Genomic DNA, 23,830 nt, shown 5'->3' on the forward strand with positions numbered 1-23,830 from the left:
CCTAAGTTACTGACAGGATCAGGCCCAGAACTGTCTTTCTACAGCATCACACTTGCTCTCCCTTCTACTCAAAAAAAACCTACCTTAGGAGCAAATTCGGGATCCATAGCTATCACTCCTCATTTGTGAATTTAGAAAGCTAAGCCTACGAGAAATCATATTTCAGTCAAGATCCAGTCCCACAGACCATGAGAGCGAAATCACATGGTTTTATACAGAGGGGACATTCCTTAGGGTAGGCTACTATGCTCAGGGAGTGCAGTAGGGAATCGGATTTACTGGGGAGCACAGGACAGAGAGATTCCTGCATTCAGAAAGTGTGCTCAACACCAGGTGGGGCCCAGGCACTGGTGGATCCTGCTTATCTGAAAGAAAATAAATCATGTGTGTTCATTTGTTCAGCAATATATTAAGCACCTACTGTGTGCCAGAAACTGTTTGAGGGGCTTGATATAGGTCAGTGAACAAAACTGTCCAAAAAAAACAAACAAAATTCTAACTTTGTGGAGCTTATATTTAGCAGGTAGAGAAAAATAATAAGCAAGCATAATAAACAGAAAATTATATTGTATTTTGGAAGGTGATAGGAACTATTAAGACAAATAAAGCCAGCTAAGGGATAAGAAAATTCAGGGTAGACCTCGTTCAGAAAATGACATTTAAGCTAGTTCTTTTTTTTTTTTTTTTTTTTTTTTTTTTTTGCAGGCTCTCTGTCTGTCACCTAGGCTGGAGTGCAGTGGTGTGGTCTCTGCTCACTGCAACCTCCACCTCCCAGGTTCAAGCAATTCTCCTGCCTCAGCCTCCTGAGTAGCTGGGACAACAGGCATGCACCACCATGCCTGGCAAATTTTTGTGTTTTTAGTAGAGACGGGATTTCACCATCTTGGCCAGGCTGGTCTCCAACTCCTGACCTCAGGTGATCCACCCGCCTCGGCCTCCCAAAGTGCTGAAGTTACAGGCATGAGCCACCGCACCTGGCCGAACTAAATCTTAAAGGAAGTAAATGTTGTGAATGTGTGGGAATTATGTTTTAGGCAGAAGGAAGAGCCAGTGCAAGGAAGATAAAAGGGGATCATGTCTAAGATGATGGAGAAATGACTAGGAGGCAAGTGTAGAAACAGGTGAGAGCGAGCAGAGTAGGAGATGGGTTCTGAGCAAAGTGGATCTAGGGGGGCTTGCCAGGAGCAGCCACTGATTGCATGGCCTTGGGCTTAGACTGCATGAGAGGAGGAGTCAGTGGAGGGAGTAGGGGAGTGAGAAGCTGACCTAGGTCTCAGTGTTCTTTCGGGAATTGGCTGGAGAGAGGTGAAGCAGAGGCAGAGAAACCAGTTAGAAGACTACTGCAGTAGTCCAGCCAATAAGGAGGGTGACTTGTAAATTTGGAGGCTTCTTCATTTACAAATTATAAAAAAAAAATTGACGCATAGAAGGCAATAGAGTTATCCAGGGTCACACAGTGAGTTAAGGGCTAGGACTAGAATCTCGACATCATTCATTCCTTAAACATTTGTAGGGCATCTTCTCCATGAAGACAGAAGCAGCCTGGTAAGGACGCCCAGAGACTTTTGCATGTTAGGTTGACCTCTAACTGCCATGTATAGCTCACTTGTTAAGTGTGGGTGGGACTTGTGACTTCTAACCAACAGAATATAGCAGAGGTGATGGGATGGCACTCCTGTGATTATATTACAATTATACATCAAATTCTTGTAGCCTTGAGACAAATTAGTGCTAGTTTGGTTTTGGTTTTGCTACCTAAATGGAAAGATCCTAACTGAAATAGCAGCATGTTTGTCACGTAAAACCAGTGAGTGGTGTACTGTCAACACTACGATTTTCCTTGAGCCACTAAAGTGAACATCATGGTCTCCTTTCTGGCTAGATATCAGGCTGAGGTTTTTCTGGACAATGGGTATGAATGTCTCCTGGCCTTCCTGTAGCACTAATGCTGAAAGAGCTGGCTGGCTCATCTTGGTCAGGCACTTAGTTTTCTCGTGGTTGGCCTCAGAGTGAGAGGTCTTTCTGTCAAGATAATTGCCTCTACTGCTTTGAGATTTCCTTTTGACATTTGAGCTCCTTTGGAGCACTACCTTGCTTTCTGGAAGATTTTGAATAGTGAGTGATATCTCTTAGAAGACTTTGGTCTGCCAACTTGTTCATGACAAAGTTTGCAGATAGAGGAGATAATTTAGTAAAATTTTACTATTTCAAACTCCAACATTTACCAAAAATTAAGTAGTGTGATTTGGTCTAAATTTTGCTTCAAATTATGCCTCATTCTTTTACTCTTAAATATTTTCTGGTATCTTAATATTTTCAATAGTTTTATCAGATTAAATGTGGACCAAATTCTTAAAGTTGGTCTTTAGCTTTCAACTTATTGTATGTGTTTGGCCTTAAAGAGTAAACCTATGATATCTTCTTTCTGAGGCTCCAATGTGCACATTGTGTCTTAGTTGAGAAAGTGAGATGATATTTAATTTTCCAAATAAGTATTAGTTGTTGGCCGGGCGTGGTGGCTCACGCCTGTAATCCCAACACTTTGGGAGGCCAAGCCAGGTGGATCACAAGATCAGGAGATCGAGCCATCCTGTCTAACGTGGTGAAACCCCATCTCTACTTAAAAAAATTACAAAAAATTAGCTGGGTGTGGTGGCAGGCACATGTAGTCTCAGCTACTCAGGAGGCTGAGGCAGAATTGCCTGAACCAAGGACGTGGAGCTTGCAGTGAGCCAAGATCATGCCACTGCAACGCAGCCTGGGCTACAGAGGGAGACTCCGTCTCAAAAAAAAAAAAAGAAGAAGCATTCGTTGTTAGGAAAACAAGGAACCCCTGAAGAACTCCTTTCTTGAACTTTCTACATTAGTAAAGAGAAACTATTTAAGCAAAAATACAATTTTGTTTATAGCGTTCATCCAGCACAGTTCATTTTGATCACTTTAAACATTCTAGTCAATATATTTTCTAGATTCTAGAAATCTTGTTCAAATACTAACACTGGAGTAAACCAGAAATCTTAATTAATATTGATAACCAAAGGTGCATGATCTGAATATTGCTCATGACATCCATATATTGTATAACATCACCTAGATGCAAACTTTGCAAAATTTGTTTTAGCTCTAACAAATTCTGCTAGGAAGTTATTTTGATTTTCATTGCTATTTTTGCAGAGTAATCTATAATAAAGGATTTGTTCTTTTGCACTGAGGATCTGGAGTCCATAAAGCTTTTTGTCAGCTGTGGGACTATCAATCAATGTGTTTCAAATAAGTGACCACTAATGGAGCTCAGTTTTGCAAAGGGTGTGCTGCTTTGCCACAGAGAAAAACTGATTGTGGCCGGGCGAGGTGGTTCACACCTGTAATCCTAGCACTTTGGGAGGCTGAGGTGGGTGGATCATGAGGTCAGAAGGTCGAGACTACCCTGGCCAACATGGTGAACCCCAGTCTCTACTAAAAATACAAAAAAAAAAAAAATTAGCCGGGCATGGTGGCGCATGCCTGTAATCCCAGCTACTTGGGAGGCTGAGGCAGGAGAATCACTGGAACCCAGAGGCAGAGGTTGCAGTGAGCCGAGATTGCACCACTGCACTCCAGCCTGGGCAACAGAGCAAGATGTCATCTAAAGAAATGGAAGAGAAGGGAAGGGAAGGGAAGGGGAGGGGAGGGGAGGGGAGGGGAGGGGAGGGGAGGGGAAGGGAAGGGAAGGGAGGGGAGGGGAGGGGAGGGGACGGTAGGGTGGAAGGACAGAGCAAAGAGGGATCTGAGAAGTCTGTGCATCAGGCTGTGTTTCCAGGAAGGCATTTTTCATTGCTGGGCTAGAATGTAATCGGAAACCAGAACTGCCCACCAAGACAAGCAGGCTTCGTATTCACTGCGTTTCCTCTTGATTTGATGCTGATAGCTGGTCGACCCTACCTCTGGCTTCAGCTCTAATGTGGCTTGTAGGAGCAGAAAGCTGACGAAAAATGGCTTTTGTTGATTCATTCAGCAATGAGTTGAGAAAAGCTAGCTGTTGACTTCGTTAAGTAAAATCAACACAACTTTTCCTCAGCTTAAGCTCTAGATTTAGTTAATGTCATTCAAAATAGACGAAAAAATGGGCAAAATATTGTGTACCCATTTAGACTCCTTCAGTCAGTACCACAGTTGTTGAGAGGCTGTGAGGACAGTAGAGTGGGTGAGTCTGGACCCTGAAGCTGGACAGTGTGGGTATCAGGTCCACCTCAGCTACTCCATGGACTTGAGTGAGCACATGACCCCTCTTTAAGCCTACTGTGGTGGCAGCCTGCCAGCTGTGTGGTTTTGGCAATTTACCTGCCCTCTCAATGACTCTGATTCCTCCTCTGTGAGGTGTGGATAATAATAATAGTCCTGGCCTCGATGCAATGTGTGAAGCAATGTGCTTGTGAGGACTTGGTATCTGCCACGCAATCAATGACTAGGAGCTGTTGCTGTTAAGGACAAACGTTGACACACGTCTTCATTAAGTTCTTCATTAAGTGTCCTTTTCACGTTATTACCAATGGTTTCTAGTGACTGAAAAGTGTGCAGTGGAGGGAAAGGCAGACTACTTTAATTAATAAACTTTATATAAGTTTTATTAAATCATAAAAAAGGATTTGGTATAGCCATTTTTGAAAGTGGCAATACCACTTTTGAGATCTTCAACAAGTAAGAGGACCTGTAAAGGGTTCCAGGATGTGCTGGGTGCTGACAGGACACGTCTAGGAGATCCAAGGTTATTCCTCCAGAGTGTGCACCGTGTAGGAGTTCAAGATGCTAAAGATCCAGGAACCAGGCTCTTTTGAGAACTATACTCAGGCTTAGGCTACAAGGACATGTTTGTGTTTGAGAGGCATTCAAAGAGTAATGGAAAGAGCACTGGGCTTTGTGTAGAATCCCCCCCACTCAACCACTATGAGATCTATAAGCTTGAGAAAGTTAACTGACTTCTGAGCATCAGTTTATTAATCTTTAAAATAGACACAATAGGCCTGGTGCAGTGGCTCACGCCTGTAATCCCAGCACTTCAGGAAGCCAAGGCGGGCGGATCACGTGAGGTCAGGAGTTTGAGACCAGCCTGGCCAACATGGCAGAACCCCATCTCTACTAAAAATACAAAAATTAGCTGGGCCTGTGGGTTCATGCCTGGAATCACAGCTACTCAGGAGGCTGAAGCATGAGAATTGCTTGAACCAGGAGGCGGAGGTTGCAGTGAGCCGAGATTGTGCCACTGCCCTCCAGCTTGGATGACGGAGTAAGGCTCTGTCTCAAAAAGATAGAAAAGAAAATAGATACAATAATATCTACCTCATAAAGTTGTGATGAGTGTTAAACACCACCATTAACGCATAGTAAGGGCTCAATAAATATTCCCCTTTCCCAGTGTAACCTCATCTGTTTCAAGAGCAGAAATAGTTTGCCTGGTAAACCCAGAAATAGTAAACCAACAAAAGCATAGTCAGGGACAAAAATGATTCAAAGTGTGTCTGAATCTACTATCACTCTAAACAACACTTCTCTTCAAAACTTTTGACGTAAAACTATCCCTTATAAATACATGATGTCTCCTCTCTATAAAGAAGAGATGTCCTGCTTCAGAGAAATGATGCCCTCCTACCATAGAGAAGAGCTTTTAGACGATGTAGGTGTTGTCTTGAGGAATGTAAATAAATAGAGACACATCCTAGAGTAGCTAATTCCATGACTGCACTTCCCAGCAAGACCAGCTTGTTAACTCTAAGGAGAGACACACACAAAATATCACTAGCTCTTGAGACTTTGCTGCCCTGACTGTCTTGCATTGTTCTGTTAGATATCTGTTTGGCAGGTAAGATTTTGTCATTCGCACATTACCCAGAATTCATTCATGGAGCTGGCTTACTTTCCCTCCAAACACCTAAATAAAAATTGATGCACTAAGTGCAGGGCTTGAGCGGGGAAGAGGAGAGAAGGTAGTAAAACACCCAAGGAGAGGAAGAGGCTGTATACACAGCCAGTGTTGTTGTATCAATGGGAGTAGAGTTAGCGTAGGCTCAGATAAGACTCTGGGAGATGAGATCAAGTGCACCTAGTGTTTAGATAATCGCTTCCTTCATCAGCACTTGTTTGACTTTTGCTCCTAGAACCTATATCATTAGCAGAACAGCTATTCTATCAATTACTTATAAATAAGATAAATTTTTTGGACTAGATAGAATCCTGCCTACCCTTGGAAATATTACTGTATATAAGTAAGTGTATTTCTAATAACAAACAGCCAACTAGGATATGAATTTGTAAAACCAAGCCTGGTCTTCAACTGTCATTTGCAGAATATCTAAAACTCTTAACAGCTTGATAAGTTCAAATTCCAGATGACCAAAATGAGCCCCTTGTATTTACCATGCACATGTTTTGTTACAATTGAATGTCAAGTGTTTAAATCCATTCAAATGAAGATCAGAAAACACATAATTCAGTAAAATTAATTTGATTGGAAATAAAACAAAATGTTTGTTTATTTATTTATATGTGATAAAGCACTTATCTTTGTGTGACTAGGCTTTTATGTGAGCAAGCAGGAAAAAGACAGACATAACCAAAGTCTTTTATTAATTGCTATAAGTTATGGATGCTGCTGTGTTAAATAATGCACATTGCAAATCAGAATTAAATGCCTAACCCCAGATTGAGTTCCAGGAAGACTGAAAGTTAAATATTTTAAAAACCAAACAAGTAAACATAGAAAGAAAAATGAATTTAAGATGTATCAAACTTGTGAGGGGAGAGGGAAATTAAAACATATAAACTTATGAAGAAATCACCTAATAAAAAAGGTGTGCAGAGATTGTTACAAAAATGCAAAATACTGGTACATGTTTAATGCGATAATGTAAGGCAAACAAACCAGAAAAACAGTTATAGCAAATATTTTATACATAGACAAAGGGTAATTATCTTTATTATGTAAAAATACTCAACATGTACACACACACACACGTACGTGCCTAGACCCTTAAACGATTAGGATTGAATAGATACTTGGAGAAAATACAATTAGAAAAAATAATCAACATCATTAGATGTTAAGTAAATACAAAACAAAACGAAATATATACTATTTACTCATCACATTAGCAAATTTTGCTTGTTTTAGCAATCTTTTTATGATAATGCTCTGCTCCTGGGGGTAGAGGAAATAAAGCCTCATTCACTAGCCAAGCATTAAGCTACCCAGCCAACCCACGCAGAAAGCAATTTCGTAACATGGATTAAGGTAGTCGTATCCTCTGAGTCGTATCCTTTCTCTAAAACTACAATTTAAAAAAAAAATCCCAGATGTAAAATAGCCTTCATCGTGATATTCTTCATAAAAGTGAAAAATGCCGAACAACTTAAATGTTCAACAACAGAGCGAGGACTAAGTAAAGCCTGATACAGTGAATGAATCTGGTATCAGGAGACCTAAAAGTGATGTTTATGGTGACCGTATATGGAAAAGTATATTCTGTATGATTTCCACGTGTTTAACTATGTTTTGGAACATCCTGCAAAGAGACACACAAAGTGGTTGCCTTTGCTCTGCAGGAGAAGAGGAAACACATAAAAGGGTTAAGAGCCTGGGATCTGGCCGGGCGTGGTGGCTCAAGCCTGTAATCCCAGCACTTTGGGAGGCCGAGACGGGCGGATCACGAGGTCAGGAGATCGAGACCATCCTGGCTAACACGGTGAAACCCCGTCTCTACTAAAAAATACAAAAAACTAGCCGGGCGAGGTGGCGGACGCCTGTAGTCCCAGCTACTCGCGAGGCTGAGGCAGGAGAGTGACGTAAACCCGGGAGGCGGAGCTTGCAGTGAGCCGAGATGGCGCCACTGCACTCCAGCCTGGGCGACAGAGCGAGACTCGTCTCAAAAAAAAAAAAAAAAAAGAACCTGGGATCTGAGTCCAAACTGTTTTTAAATCCTAGCTCTGCCACTTGAGTATATTTGACTTTGAGCAAGTTTTCAGTTCATTGTGATTAGGTTTCTCCCTCAGTAAGTTTGTGGTAAAATAGTACCCTACTCCTGGGGTTGTTGAAAGGATTAAATTTGCTGCTAACCCAGGTAACGCCCAGCATATAGCAAGAGCTCAGTAAACGTTAGTTATTTGCTATTTACTTCAGTGATACAACCAATATGTGCAGGCTTTTGTCCCACCTTTCTCCGTTTTCCAGTTCAACTTTTCTCTCTTAACCATGTTACTGTTATATTGGAAAAAAGCAATAAGTATTTACCTGAAGGCCCTGAGAGCTGGGTCAGCTGGATTTTTTTTAGCCACATAGATTAAGATTCTTATTAGAATACCACAGTTTAGAGACAAAGAATGGATACTTTATAGTTGGCGAGACCCAAGAATTGAAATTGGAGTTGCAGTGACAATTCAAATGAACTTTGTGTCCCATTTCATAAGAAGTTAAGACAGTTCGGTTTCCGTAAAAGAGTGCTTGCCTCCTCTGGAAAAGCTGTAGCAACCCAGTATTATTCCTGCTTCCCCCCACCACCCCACTACCCCCAGCCTTTAGCTCCTAGTTAACCCAGTGCTGGGCATGCTGCTTTCTCTATAACTTACATGAACCTTTTTCAAGAATGGAATCACATGTTTCAGTAACAACAGCAAGGCAAAAACTTTACAAACATTTACAACACTGGCATAAGTAAATTTTCTTTGGCAAGGAAAGTAAATTAGGGAAAGGGGAGAGGGAGTAAATTTACACTTTTGACACCAATACCTTTATTAATTTCTGAACATTTCAGTAGTTATCATGCATAATTTGATTTAAATGTAAATTTCTCATTCTAAAAATATTTTAAAGTTTCAGTTATAGAGGGAAAATTAAGGGGAAAATTGCTTTCTCTTTCCCTTATATTCTCCCACATTTTCAGGGAAAATTTTGGGGAGAAAATCTCTGCTCATTTTGGAGTCTTCTCTTGCCAGCAACTAACAAGTCGGTACAATACAGTTACCAAGGCAATGTCAAGACCATGTAGACAGAGGGAGAAAATGTGGTGTGAAGACAGGGAGATGATGAAAATGGACTAACAATGTAAACATGAAGGGTTTTTCTAACTGGAAAAAAAATGAAATCACTCTATCCTTTAAAAGTGGTTATGTTAGCAATTCTAACATCTGTTGTTATAAAGGAACTTAATTAAAATAAAGCCTTTTTTTCTATATCACCTGTTCACGAATGCTTATTTGTTTCCTAATTATGCCCCAATCTTTGTAACTCCGTACTAAGCCAGATCAGAATGAGTTCCACTGCATTCAAGTTAGACAAAGGGATTTTTTTACTTGTTGAAACTAGAAAGAGTTTTTTTTCTGTAAGTTCTATTGGACCATGGATTTAGCCAGACCCTCACAGATAATGACTGCAAAGATAGATACATCTCTTGCTCCCAAAGCAGCACAGATATCTGCTGCTTAAATAAATATGACCACCAGCCAAATACTCATTTTGCTAGGGCTGTTCCTTCTGTTTCAAAAAAGACTCAATTTTTCTGGTTTTTTTTCTCCCCCCTTCAGGTACAATCCTTGGATTTACCCTCCGACCATACAGAATGAGCTACCGGGAAGTCAAGTACTTCTCCTTTCCTGGGGAACTTCTGATGAGGATGTTACAGATGCTGGTCTTACCACTTATCATCTCCAGTCTTGTCACAGGTATCATAAGCAGTTGTTGGTTTGTTTGGTTTTTTTTAAGTGTGCTTATTGCAAAAGATTGCTTAGAAAAGCCAATGCTTTAGGTTTCTGCTGGATGCATGCTCTGTTCTAGAAAAAAAAATGATGGAAAGGAGGCTTTAGTAATGCATGAATGATTATAACTCTCGTATTTTACCAATCACAAGAGGAAACGAATTTAAACAGCCACGTAATCTGGTTCGCCTCACCATGAACGAGGTGCTCTGCTAAACACCACACCATCAGCCTTCTCTGACCACAGTGATGTAGTTGACAACAGCGTACAACAGGTCTGTTTTCTCACCCTCTTATCCCACCCAGATAACATCTGGTTGGACAGCCTATTAGCTATTGATGCAAGAATGCTTGTTCTCAGAACCACCAGGACTTGAGCGGGAGCCTTCTTGGAAGCCTCATCAAGAGGTAATGCCCACAACACTCACCAACTCTGCTGCCACCAACACTTATCTTTTCCTGGTGTACCCGCATGATTTCATTTCCTTCTCCAGTTGCCTCCCACCCCCATTACCTTTTATGCTGGTGGGAGAAGGGGGAGGGGGCGGGAGATTTCCCCATCTGAGTATTTTATCAGTGGACACTTGGACTTTTAACAAGTGGAAGCTTTGCAGGATAGGATTCTATTTTCTATGACAATGAGATAACCATTTATTCCTGCATGGGAAAAGGTGAAAAAGTCATTTGTCTATGTGATTGGTGAATCATAGGAGCCAAGAAGTTGCAGAAAAATGTTACTGTACATTCCTTCCTGCCCACTCTTCTCTTTCCCCACAGCACATCTCTGACTTGGAGAAGGAATTTCCATAGACACTGCCCCAGCGGGATGATTTCTGGGTTTGTAGGTAAAGCCCAGAACTCAGGTATTACTGACCCTATTCTTTTTTCCACCCTTGGCTCACTGTTCCCCTGTTGGGCATATACCACTCTGCCTCTATGTGAGCTGGCACTGAGAATCCTTCCCGTCCCAGGGAGTTCTCAAGGATATTTATACTCTCCTTTCAAGATCTCTGTGTAATGAGAACTTCATAGTACAAGTCAAAAGTCAAGAAGGAACAGTCTATTACATGCCTTGGAGGGCTGGCTATTACTTAGACAGGAACTATGTCAGATTTTCCCTCAATGCCTTGCAGATCTCCACTGGTTTCCACTTGTCCAGGGCCTTAAACAAGTGATTGCATGTACACGTGCTTTCACTGGAGAATGAATTGCCCATAAAACAGTCCTGGAGTTGATTTGGTGTACTTGTTTGTGAAGCTGGGATGGTCCATTGCTGACCAGGGGTAATCACAGCAGCTACAACTCTTACCACCAAAGCTATATTCATGCTGACATGAGGGCACATGCTTATTTTATTATCCATATGCTGATATTTTTCTGGGAAACAAATTATTCACAGAAAGCCCTTGTAAGACAGAACCCACATCTGACATTTTCTGTGGTACAGCAGAGTCTCTCCTCACCGTCCCTGCTGGCAGGACATCTGGATTGAGTGCCTGCAGTTTTCCCGTACACAAACTGAGGGGTTCTGGATCTTCTATACTTTCTCTTCAAGGGTGGAACCAATGTTTAGAGGTTTCTGCTTTCTCTTAACTGTGCTGAAAATCCAATGTGTTACTCTTTAAAAGAGAAAAGCCCTTATCTGATACAATTAGAGAAGTGTTACTTCCCCTTAGTAGCAGTCCCAGTTGACCACCACCTTGAAGTGGAATTTCCTGATTTTTCTTAATACCTAATAACAAACAACTTTATTGAAGAAATAAGAGCTTTGGTTGTGTAATTTTTCAGGGAAAAAAAAAAAAAAACTATGATGCAATCCCTTTGCATGGCTAAAGATAAATTTTTGGTCAAAACTTGGAAAAATCGTCAACATTTATAATATTGTTAAAGAGAAAGGAATTATAAGCTGCAAACAACTAATATAAAATGAACTTTTTAAAATGTAACCTAATTGCAAGTTGGGAGTGTTGCCAAATTGGACCATTAAGAGAGTTTTAGCTCTTACCCAGAACTGTGTTAAGGCAAAGAGCCTGAGGGGCATAATTTAGTTTGCCAAAGATCTTTTTAAGGTGTTAGTCTGAAGTAATTTCCAAACTACACAGTAATTTAGATATTTATGATCAAATGGAATGAATGATTGTTTCAATAAGAATGTCCTTTACGGTTTTGAATACAATAATTCTAACCCAAATGAGGGTATGACCCAGTTGTAATGGGAAGGGAGGAACTTTTACAAATTACACAGACCCTGAGGATCCCTGTGTATACTGGGAAATGTTACTGGAGAATGTGTTGCCTAGGGAAGAAACAAAGTCAGGCTCCATTATTTTAGAGTGGAAAGGCAACCTCAAATGCCTCCAGAGGCCACGTGGGTGATGTATGTCCATGAAGCTGCCCTTTCAGGCTACTCTTTGTTTTCCTATTTTGATAGAGTCATGGATACAGAGAAATATTTCTCTTCAACGAGAGAAGTAAGAGGGGCAAGTATGATGATAAGCGGAGAGGGAACCAACTACAGAACAATATGGCAAAAGGAAGGCAAAGAGACTATTGAGGCAAGGGCCAGATCTTCCCATTTTTCAAGGGTATCCAGAAATCTCAAATTTTTTAAGAACCTGCAGACTTTTTGATACGCTTCACGGAACAAAACACTGCAAAGCAAACACAGTCCATCTACAGGCCCATTCCAACCCTCAGACTACCAATATTGGAACTTAGGTTTGAATGTCAGTGCTATTCATTATGAGAAATGTACTGCTAAACTTGTGTGCCCATGAAGCTATCACCGGATTTCATATGTTGCCTTATCCAATCATTGGCAGTCCTGTGCCAAAGCTTAACTGATAATGTGGAATACGCTACTGAACATCATGTTTACTGCTGACTAAACAAATTACTATTGGAAAGCCTCTTCTCTCCATCTTCTGGGTATAACAGCATTGTCTAGTAGCCATTCTGGTCTTTTCTGCACCAGAAGGAATAGTAGAGTAAGAACTCAGGTCACGCTCCCATGGGAAATATTTCCCAGTGGGAAAATACTTTATAGACTTGTTGCTTCTAAGTTCAGTTGTCCCAGGGTCTGTAGACAGAAACTGAAATGCATAAAATTATTATTGTGTTTCTTGGTCTAAGCATTTTATTGTGGAAGATTCTAGAAAACATGCTATAAGTTTAATTGTACTAAAGCCACATTTAAAGTCTGAGACATCTAAGTTATTCATTTTACTTGAAACATCCGTGTTTATGAGTTGTGGCTCTATAGCCCTTGTAAGCCATGTTCCCTTTTCCCTGAATTTGAAACTCCAATCTTTCCAAACATCCCTAGTGTGTATTAGCATTCCAGAGGCTGCCAGAAAGAAGCTGGGAGGAAGCCTAATGGCTAGATTTCTACTCAAGTACCTATTTTTTGAACAAGAAGACTATGCCTATGCCAACACACCACACAATAAAATAGGGGTTTGGTGCCAGTTTCTATTGATTTGGTCAGGATAGGCAGCCAAACTAGAAATTTCATGCCAGAAATATGAGTTGGTTTGGCTGACTTAGCCTGACTAAATTCACTGGATAATAATTAAATGTCACATCTGGTTGTGCTGTGTAGACATAACTATTACCTCCTCACTTCGGAATCTTTTCAGAAACTAGTGCTTTCTTCTTTTCTCATTCTAAGCGTGCATTCCCCCTCAATCACTTACTTCAGAAGAAATCTTTGGTGTCACCCCAGTTTTCTGGAAGTGGGGAGCACAACTTTTGACAGGCAATCTCTGTGGAGTTGGGCATGATGTAAGTAAAAGAGGTGAGAGAGGAGTGTCAACACAAAAGTAAAAGCAACAGTGTCTGGGACCTATGGTAGGGCACGCTGGAGGCAGGATTATCAAATAGATGAAATTTCTCATTTAACATTCGTTCACTCTTTAACAGCTGTTTATTGTGCTCCTACTATGTCAGACACTGGGGATATGTGAACACAAATGTATAGTTCCCAAGAAGATGTATGTTGGGTGCTGAGGAGTGAGCTTCCCTACATCCCTTAATTCACACAATGTATGTCAGCAAATTCCCATTCCAGTTCCAGCTAAAAGGAGATAAGACTCGTTCTCTGTACTCCCAACAAGAGACAAGTTGATTTTTAAGAACATGATTTCAAATCTGGTTTTCCTGTCACAGCATCTTCATTCTAAAGTCAACTAGCCCAAAATTTTCCATCATAGGTACCGCCTCAGTCTCATTTACTTAATATTTTGTTTAAACCAACATACTCTTCTTCCACAGCCTACAATTGTTACCCAAAATGGAAACCTCCTATTACTTGTCATGTGAAGGAGATAAGTAACAATGTTATGAAATTGTAAACTGATACAATTGCCTAACAAAGGCTCTGGGAGCCTGTGACCCCACTCCCCAACTCTTGTAGTATTGTTAAATGGCCGGGTACTGTGGCTCACGCCTGTAATCCCAGCACTTTGGGAGACTAAGTCTGGCGGATCACTTGAGGTCATGTGTTCGAGACCAGCCTGGCCAACATGGTGAAACTCCATCTCTACTAAAAATACAAAAATTAGCTGGGAGTGGTGGCATGCGCCTGTAATCCTAGCTACTCGGGAGTCTGAGGCAGGAGAATCACTTGAACCCAGGAGGCTGAGGTTGCAGTGAGCCAAGATCATCCCACTGTACTCCAGCCTGGGTAACACAGTGACACTCCATCTCAAAAAAAGAAATATAAATAAATAAATAAAGAGAGGGGATTAGTAAATGTTAACAAGGTGTTAAATACACATTAGCACCAAAATAAGCTTTGCCTTTCCTGTAATCCAAAGAATCAAAAGAGAATTGAAAAGAATGACTTCCTCACTGTGATTTTATATTAATTAAGGTAGGGTTTCCACACCACCAGGACACCTATCGCACTTTGGGAAGCACTGATCTGGTCCAACCATTCCTGCAGTGTCCCTTCCAAATGACTGTCCAGCTTCTTCCTGAACATTTCCAAGGACAAGAGATCTTTGGAACCCATTTGTCCTTAGAAAACTCTAACAATACTTTTTTTGTATCCAAAATAAAACAAATAAATTTAAAAACCAGAAAAACAAAACACAACACCTGCCTGTCTGGTCCTCCAAGCTCTATGATGTGTCACGTATTATTTGGGCAACTTCTTTTCAAATCTATACACCCACGACTTCAGTCGAATGTGGGACTCAACAACTGTTGAAGGCAACAAACTGGAATCACCAGCAAAGGGCTTTCTTATTTAAAAATAATAAATGTTGTACCTCCAAGTATGGTCCTTTGGCTTCAGAGAAACGACAGTTGCAGTAAGATTGAACAGAAGTTTTGTCATTTCATTTAACACAAGAGGGCTAGACAATTCTTAAATCTGGAGCATCTGAAGGGTTTGTCAAGAGCTTGCAAAATAAGTCAAAACCACTAAGAGAAATTTAATATCTTAAGCTATGCATTGCCATGGCTCTGGTGTATAGCTGAGGCCTGTTTGAATACTCTGAGCATTTATGGACAAGAAAAGGAGCTGTAGATTTCACCACCTGCCCCCTCAACACCTACCCGTACATTGTATTGAAAAAAAAAAAATAAACAAAACAGTATCTCTCTCAGGCTGAGAGGAGTTTCTTTAGGCTTCCCTTTCATTCTCTGTAGAATGTAAGTGATAGGATACCTGTGTCACAAGGTTGTTGTGAGGATTTATGCCTGGCACATAGTGTGCTCAATTAGTGGTAGTTGTTGGTGGTAAGAGTAGCAGCAAGAGCTGTCCTCTGGCGGTTCCCATTGTATAAATGAAAATTCTAGAGCAAGAAGACAGAGCTCCAAGTCAGGGGCACGGAACTAAGGCTCCAGATTCCACACTTCTCATTTGTCTGTGATCCCTGAAGCAACCACTTTCCTATTAAGGTAAATGGAAGAAACCATAAAATTAATCCAGTAACAACATGGGAGTCAGCGAGAATTCCTTCCTCATTACTGGAAGGGATAGGTTTCTGCCCTACGGCATGGAATTCGATTACCTTATCACAGCTGCATAATTCTAAATATTATCATTGGTTATACAACTGCTCCGTCTTTTCTGAAAAACTCAGTCCCAGTGTGTAGCACCCTGGATTCCACGGGCCAGCAAATTCCATATACTGCACCCATGCTGTGAATGGAGATTTTCAGGCTGACCAAAACTTGAGGTGACCAAAACTTGAGTCTCCATCTTAACACTCAAACACACTTCATGGCAGCCTGGAAACAAGGCAATCATTACGAAGCTTCAGCCCAGTTCATGTGAAACCAACTTACTGGGACTGCTTCATTGTCTCTCTAGGGCTAATTACAAACATGTGGGATGGGAAGCTAAGGAACGCCTGTCTAGAAAGGGAGGTTGTATAATGTAGTGAGAAGAACCCATCTGTGGGGTAAACTTTTTTTGCATCATGTAGAAAGTAAATCTGGGTAATTAAATGTGTGTGTGTGTGTGTGTGTGTGTGTGTGTGTGTGTGTGTGTGTATTTAGGTTTTGGTGAGGTATAAAGTCATTTAAGCTATACCAAAAAGAATTTACCTTTCCATTACAGATGATTCATTCAGTAAGCATTTGTTGAGGATTTTTATGTGCTAGGTGCTTCTCTAGGAGCTGAGGATACCAAAATGGAGAAGACAAGATATCTGCCCTCAAGGCATTCAACGTCTGGTTGGGAGATGGACTCATGATTGCAGTATTCATGGTATCAGTGACACGGGTAGTATCATCTCAATGAAGGGACAACTTAGGGAAGGAACGACGCACCAGTCTCTTCTCCTGCCTCTCCTGTATTCGGGCTTCCTTGCTGGGAAATAACTCTATTAGCAGAGAAGAAGGGGCTCTTTTCTTTTTCTTTTCCTTCTTTCCTTCTTTCCTTCTTTCTTTCTTCTTTCTTTTCTTCCTTTCTTCCTTTTTTTTTTTTTTTTCTTTTTGCCCTGAATTGTTTTCCTCTCACCCGAGTCTTTCACCATTAAATGCAGAAAGAACCAGAGGTGGGGCCCTGTGAAATTCCCAACAAAAGTCAACCTGGGGAACATGGCCTCACAAATGGGAAGTAAAGAAGAAAAGGTGCTTGACAGGCTTTCAACCACAGAAACCTTCCCTTTCGGAGGGAGCTTGCAGGAAGGGAGCCAGGAGACTTGAGGGTCTCTGGGCTCATGCAGCCTTGCTCCCAGAGCAGGAATCCCCTCTCCAGCTCCTGGAAAGTGGACATGGAGCTCCCCCGAATGCTCCATTCTTACGTGGTCTTACTTATGAAGTCTGTCTTCTGTGAGGTCCACCTATTGGTCCTAATTGTGTTATTTGGCACAATTAGGATGGCAGTTTTTCAGATGGTCTCAGGGAGAACCTAGCAGTCTCTTGAGCACCTGAGCATAAACGCAGTGTCCCAGTGCTTCTTCTGTGCCTATTCTCCAGGCCCTCCACCATCCTGACTGCCTCTCTGCCATCCACTGTGCTCCCAGAGCTGATCCTGGTGCTTCAGATGTCATGTGACTGGGTAGGGACAGTGGCCTAGATCCAGTCCTCTATGAATGCAGGCTGAGGTTGGGTCCACTGCTTTACCAGACATGACAAACCATTGGCTTAGAAGAGTTAAGCTTGTGGTCAACTAAATCTTGCAGAACTGACTGTGGAAAGATTTTTGTGGAAAAAATGGAATTGTTCTTCAATTAAAAGATCAGTAATAACTGGCACACGGCTTTGTTGTGAGACGCTGCTTTCCAGAAGGCTTGAGCCTGTGCAAGTTAGAAATTCTTATTTGCTATTTTCAGCAGCTTCAAGTGAGCCGGTGATTTTGATCAGTTCTGGTTTGGAAGAAACTTTTGAAAAATTTAAAGAAAATGTAAATAAGAAAGGAAAGTTTAAAGTTTCCTTTATCTCTAGGAAAAATAAGATTTTCCACCCTTAACTTATCAACTTAAGTTTCCTTCAGAATGCTGTGGAACTGCAGGTTTCTTCTGCTGATATGATCATTGTTTTCAAGAGAGTGAGTTACCTGATTAATTCTGACTTGGAGGTTTGTCCCTAAGGATTGGAGGTGGCAGGTGAGGGTTGGAGGTGGGGAATGCTTCCGAAGTGAGACACCATCTTAGGCTCTTCTAATTTCTAGAGTTCACATTCTGAGAGGATTCACTGTCCCATCAGATTAATTGCACTACATAGAGGTAGTGCCCAGCCCCCAATTCCTGCCCCCTACCCCAGAGTTCTTTAATTAATTGATCTGAAATGGAGCTTGGGAATTGACGTTTATTTGTAGTTCTCTAGATGATTCTATTGTGCGCCCACGGTTGAAAACTACCACTTTACAGTTTTTCTAGAATTGTTCTTTGTTTTCTGGTGCCACAGTCCCCCAGTGTTACTACTTTAGTTGGTACCTTTATTAGTTCAGACACCCCGTGTTTTAGGAAGCCTTCCCTGGCTTTCTCCTGCTAATACAGGCTGGCAGAGGTGTAGGTACTATGTTTCCACCTTATCACAGTTACTGCATCACAATGGAATGTGCTGTTAACATGTCTGTCTTTCTCATAAAGGCTTCTTGAAGGTACTGTGTCTTTATCTGGCACATTCTTTGCATTGCCTAGAGGACAGAGTCTGCATTCTTGGCACAACAAATAAGACCCTTAGCAGCCTTCACAAGCCCCTCTACCAGCTTTATTGCCTGCTGCTTCCCTGGCAGAAACCCTGTCCCTCTCTCAACATCCTAATGCCCTCAGCACTTCATCCTTACTATGTTTCCCTCTTCCCCAGCTCCATCAGAATTTTTTACCTCCTTCAAAGTTAATTGAAAGCTTAGCTTTCAATCTTTCCATAAAGTTAGCCCTACTTGCTCCAGCTGAAAGTAAGGATCCCTCCCTGGAGTACCTGTCACTGTCACTCATACATTACCAGCACATGCTGTCATGCTCCAAACGAAACTGGAACGTTCCACTAAAACCATGTTTTATGTATTTTTGTGGCATCTGGAGCAAAGTTCATCCTGCCTGAGAAGTGTACCATTTTTAATGTTTTTTTTTTTTTTTTTCTTGAGATGAAGTCTCACTCTGTCACCCAAGCTGGAGTGTAGTGATGTGATCTCAGCTCACTGTAACCTCCGCCTCCCGTGTTCAAGGGATTCTCCTGCCTCAGCCTCCTGAGTAGCTGGGACTACAGGCACCCGCCACCACGCCCAGCTAATTTTTGTATTTTTAGTAGACAGGAATTCATCATATTGGCTAGGCTGGTCTCGAACTCCTGACCTTGTGATCTGCCCGCCTCGGCCTCCCACAGTGCTGGGATTATAGGCGTGAGCTGCCACGCCCAGCCGGTTATTTTTAATCACAAAAGCAATGCATTCTCTATTAGAAATGACACATACAAATATTGATGAGCACAAAGTAAAAAGTGAAATGCTACTATGCTGAGGTAAGCACCGATAACAGTGCTAGACCTGTTGCTGGAGAAGCAGCGTGTGGTAGGGAATAAGTGTTCTGGCTAGAAGGACTGAGCTGGAGGCCCAGCGTGGCCACTTCCCAGCTCAGTGACCTTTGAAGGGCTACTTTATCTCTCTCTGCCTCGGTTTCTTTATCTACACAGTAGTAGTATCTACCTCATTGGATTGTTGTGAATATGCAAGTTAATACTCATTAAGCATACTGCCTGACACACAATTGCTGCTAAAACATCAGCACTATTAATCTTTCACACTCTTTGTTAAAAGCTTCCACACACAAATATACCACTGTTTTTATGAAAACGGAATCATGTATTGTTCTATAATATGCTTTATTTGGATCGTATTCTCCTATATTAGTACATGCAGATACGCCTTATTACTGAATGATTAGCGTATTTGTAATATTCTGCTCTTTCAAATAATTCTGCAGTAAACTTCAGCAGGTATGTATCTTTGTAGTCTATTTCTGAATGATTGATGACTAAAAGCAGAGTTGTTAGAGCACCAAGCAAGTGCATGTAAAATCCAGAGAGATATTGCTAAATTACCTCCCAAAATTATTCTCCCAAAAGGTGCTGTTTTCTCCTACTCCTTCAGAAGATATTATCCACTATAAATTCCATGCAGTTCTATTTAAAGTCATTTTTATTACTCAGGTGGTGCATGAATGCTTACTATTTGTGTAAGTAAAATAGAGAATGCTATGTATAAGGGAAAACATGAAAGTACACTGCACACGCACACACATTCATGCGCGCACACACACACTCACAAACACAAAGACCCCCAGTATATTGACTTTAATTTGAATCAACTTGTGAACTGATTACCCTGGAAATGACTGGGAACCTGCATTCCATTATAAAAAGACTCTGTGCCCATAAAGACAAGTAAAAAGATGCTGGAGTTTCTGCTAGCAGAAATAGACAGAGAGAGAGAAGAGGTGGGGCGGGGGGCAGCGGGGAAGGGTCTATATCCAGACAAGGATTTCTGTGGCCATGTCATGAATTGTATGCCTCCAGAGGACACTTCTGTTTTTTCCCTCTGTTTGGCATTTCGTGGTCATTTCATGATAAGCAGAAAGAAAACTTTGGAATAGTGCTATTCTCTCCTGAAGGATTGATTTACCTGAATGATCTTCCAGTTTTGAGTTGGGCAGAATCTAGGGTCCTAAGTCTTAAGTTTCTGCAAATTCATTTTACCAGGCAAGATAGACTTCTTTTTGCTTCTTCATAGAGAAGATCCTTGCAATAATCTCAGATCCTCAGGCTGGAAGCCAGTTCATTACCCCATGATGTCCTTCTTTCACTAACCCATCAACTTCTGTACTATCAGTGTAACACGCTTCTCAACTGGACTGCCTCATATGGGGATATAGGCTTGCCTTCTTTGTGTTTATTTTTTAAAACAATTGTTTGAGTTTTCATCCAGGTTTCCTTCAAAGGGAAGAAATCTCCCCTAAATTACCAAACGAGTTTCCTCTCACAAGGCATTGGATTACGGGTGGCCGGTAGCTGAGTTTTGTGATTCTGAGGATAAGTAATAAGTCAAGAAGAGCTATTGGCTAATCCTTTAGAAGGATTCTATAAGAAAAGTAAGATGATTGTAAGCTTCCTAGATCCAAGCTGTTAAAATGACATCCGTATTACCAAGACTTGTCAGTACTGTGAAGGGAAAACAGAGGGGAAACCCTATATATAAAAACACAGTCTTGTTTCATCTATAATACCCCTGGTCCCCCTCCTTCATCTACATTGCCACCCCACCTACACCCACCACTTCATTATTTTACAGCTGATATTTTATTACATTTTTGAAAGCAAAGGAAACATAAGACAGGTGTACTATTTTAAGATTATATTAACATATTTCATGTTTCTTTAATGCCCCAACACACACACATACACACACACACATACACACACACACACACACACACCAAGGGCTGATCACTTGAACAAATTGTTAACCAATTGACTTGCCTCCCATTTCTGGTATAAGCTTCTGTACCAGTGCTTTATATTAATTACCAAAACCCTCCTGCAACCTGAGCATGATACATCTCTAGTATAGGATGACACAATAAAATATTTATGCTATGAAATTTGGGAACAAAATTTTTCATCATGGCACAATGTGCATGTATGGGCACAGATAGCTTTGTATGTTTATTCTGTTTTCAGAAGTCCTTCCAATTCTAAAATGCGTTGTAGTCTGACAGTGCCTCTAATGTTGGTAATTCTTTCTAAGTTTATAACTTTTCCAGAGTTTCTTTCTGCACTTTAAGGTTTCTTAACTAGATTATTTCTAGTTGAGCTGTAATTTCAATGTGTAGTTCTCCAGAGTGTTTGTGCTAAGCGTGGAAGTTTCATTATTTTAAAGCTAACTCCCTGAAAGTATATTACAAATGTTCTACAATTGTAATATAGTGATTCATACCAAAAAAAAAAAAATCCCTATTATCAGCATACCTAAACTACACACTAAATATTTAAGAAAAAAAAAGTGGAAACATTAGTAGCTTTTATGCTGGAATCTTGCCATTTCTTTTTCAATTTAGAATAGAATTTGGTTGTCTTATCTTGAGACTCTATGCTTCACGACATACCTGAAAGCATTCTTTTGGCATGGATTTGGAAGATAGTTTTAGAGCCAGACATCAATGCAGTAGTTCTCAAGGATACCGAAAATTCATAACATTCTTATGGGTATAATAAAAAATGTTTACATATTGAATTTTATAATATAAAGTAGGAGCACACTTACTATGAGAAATATAGCTCCTATGCAATGTAAAGGTAAAATTATAAGCATATTTCCATAAATAGTAAAAGCTATTGAATCTAAGCATGATTGGCAATTTCAAATGTTCCAATATCATTTAGGCATAATGCTTCAAAGTTTTCAAGCCCTTTTTCTGTTAGCTTTCAGAAAGTAGAGGACAAGAAAGGATGAAGAAAAATTTATAGTGAAAAATCTTAAAATTGAGAGAATTCAATCTATTAACTTTAATCTATAAACTTTTTTTCTCCGAATGGCATCATTATTTGATTTTAGCAGCAAACATTTGGGTTTAGCTTATGGAAGGCAGATGTCCTGTGGGAACGTGACTTGAAGTCACCATATAACGTCCCACTAAATAAACATCTGAACTGTAACTTGACAGCTACCAAGTGAGGTCAAGTGTCTGAAAGTGCTGTGTACACCCCATAAGCACGTTTTCCTTATGTGAAGGATTCATTTCTAGCAATGCGTATCAGACTTTCAAGCACTCAAAACATACTTGCTGCCAAACTTTGCCATCCACCACTAACCTCCATTTGATCCTTAGAAGGTAGAAACTTACTTTACAATAGAAAAAGATATTATTTTATTTGTATGATGTCCTAAAACTATTTCTTGGTATTGATAGACCTAGGTTTATCTTATTTCAAGTTTTCCTTATTTTTTAAGAGGTTTACTGAGATATAACTCACATACATGCAATTTACCCATTTAAAGTGTACAATTTAATGACTTCTAGTATATTTATAGAGTTGTGCATCCATCATCACAATCAATTTTAGGAGATTTTTATCACCCCAGAAATAAAGCCTGCATTCGTTGACCATCATCCCCCAATTCCCCCACGCCGTCAGCCCCAGGCAAACTCTAGTCTACTTTCTTTCTCTATAGATCTATTTATTATGAACATGTCATTCAATATATGGTCCTTTGCGACTGGCTTTTTTCACTCAGCACAATGTTTTCAATATTCATCCATGGTGTTGCATATATCAGTACTTCATTCCTTTTTATGGCTGAATAATATGATATATGCATATTGCATATACATGGACATGTGATATGTCCGTATAATGGAATATTACCCATTCATATAATGAACATATCACATGTCCATATTCCATATATGACATGTCCATATAATGGAATATTATCCATTCATTAGTTAGATATTTAGGTTGTTTCTATATTTTGGTTTGGTTTGGTTTTTGCTATTATAAATAAGGCTGCTTTGAACATTCATGGACATACATTTTCATTTCTCTTGTGTATTTCCTTAGGATAGAATTGCTGGGTCATGAGCTTGAAGTGAGCTGAGATCCGGCCACTGCACTCCAGCCTGGGCGACAGAGAGCGAGACTCCGTCTCAAAAAAAAAAAAAAAAAAAAGAATTGCTGGGTCATATGATAACTCTTCTTAGCCTTTTGAAGAATTACCATGCCATTTTCCAAAGTGGCTGCACTATTTTACATCCCCAGCAGCAGTGTGTGAGGGTTCTAATTTCTCCACTTTCTTACCAACACTTCTTATTATCTGTCTTTTTATTATTATTCATCTTTTTATCAGGGCGGGTATCAAATACTGCCTCACTGTGGTTTGATTTACACTTCTCCAATGGCTAATAATGTGAAGTATATTTTTATGTGCCTATTAGTCATTCATACATCTTCTTTAGAGAAATGTCTATTCAGATCCTTTGCCCATTTTTCAGTTGGGGTGGCTTTTTATTACTGAACTGTAATTGTTCTGTATATATTAAACTTACACTTTGCAAAAATGCTGGGCACTAGACTATACAGCGATTACTGTACCACTTGTCATAAATCATAGCTATGATCCTCCTTGAGAATTCCTTACTGTAGTTAACACCTGTTC

The 23,830-nt window shown here is 40.4% G+C and overlaps 1 protein-coding gene across 5 annotated transcripts in view; it reads left to right on the forward strand.

Moving 5' to 3' along the window:
* Positions 1 to 23,830, forward strand: part of SLC1A3 (solute carrier family 1 member 3) — an 84,105-nt gene that overhangs the window by 15,196 nt on the left and 45,079 nt on the right. For 4 of the 5 annotated variants that reach the window (XM_025389348.1, XM_025389352.1, XM_025389349.1 and 1 more), the window contains one exon: positions 9,550 to 9,687. The exons of the other annotated variant lie outside the window; for it this stretch is intronic. In XM_025389348.1, coding sequence (XP_025245133.1) covers positions 9,550 to 9,687 — 138 coding nt within the window. The remainder of the gene's footprint in view (positions 1 to 9,549; positions 9,688 to 23,830) is intronic. 5 annotated transcript variants of the gene reach the window in all.

This window comes from Theropithecus gelada, chromosome 6, assembly GCF_003255815.1.
Source record: "Theropithecus gelada isolate Dixy chromosome 6, Tgel_1.0, whole genome shotgun sequence".
NCBI lineage: Eukaryota > Metazoa > Chordata > Mammalia > Primates > Cercopithecidae > Theropithecus > Theropithecus gelada.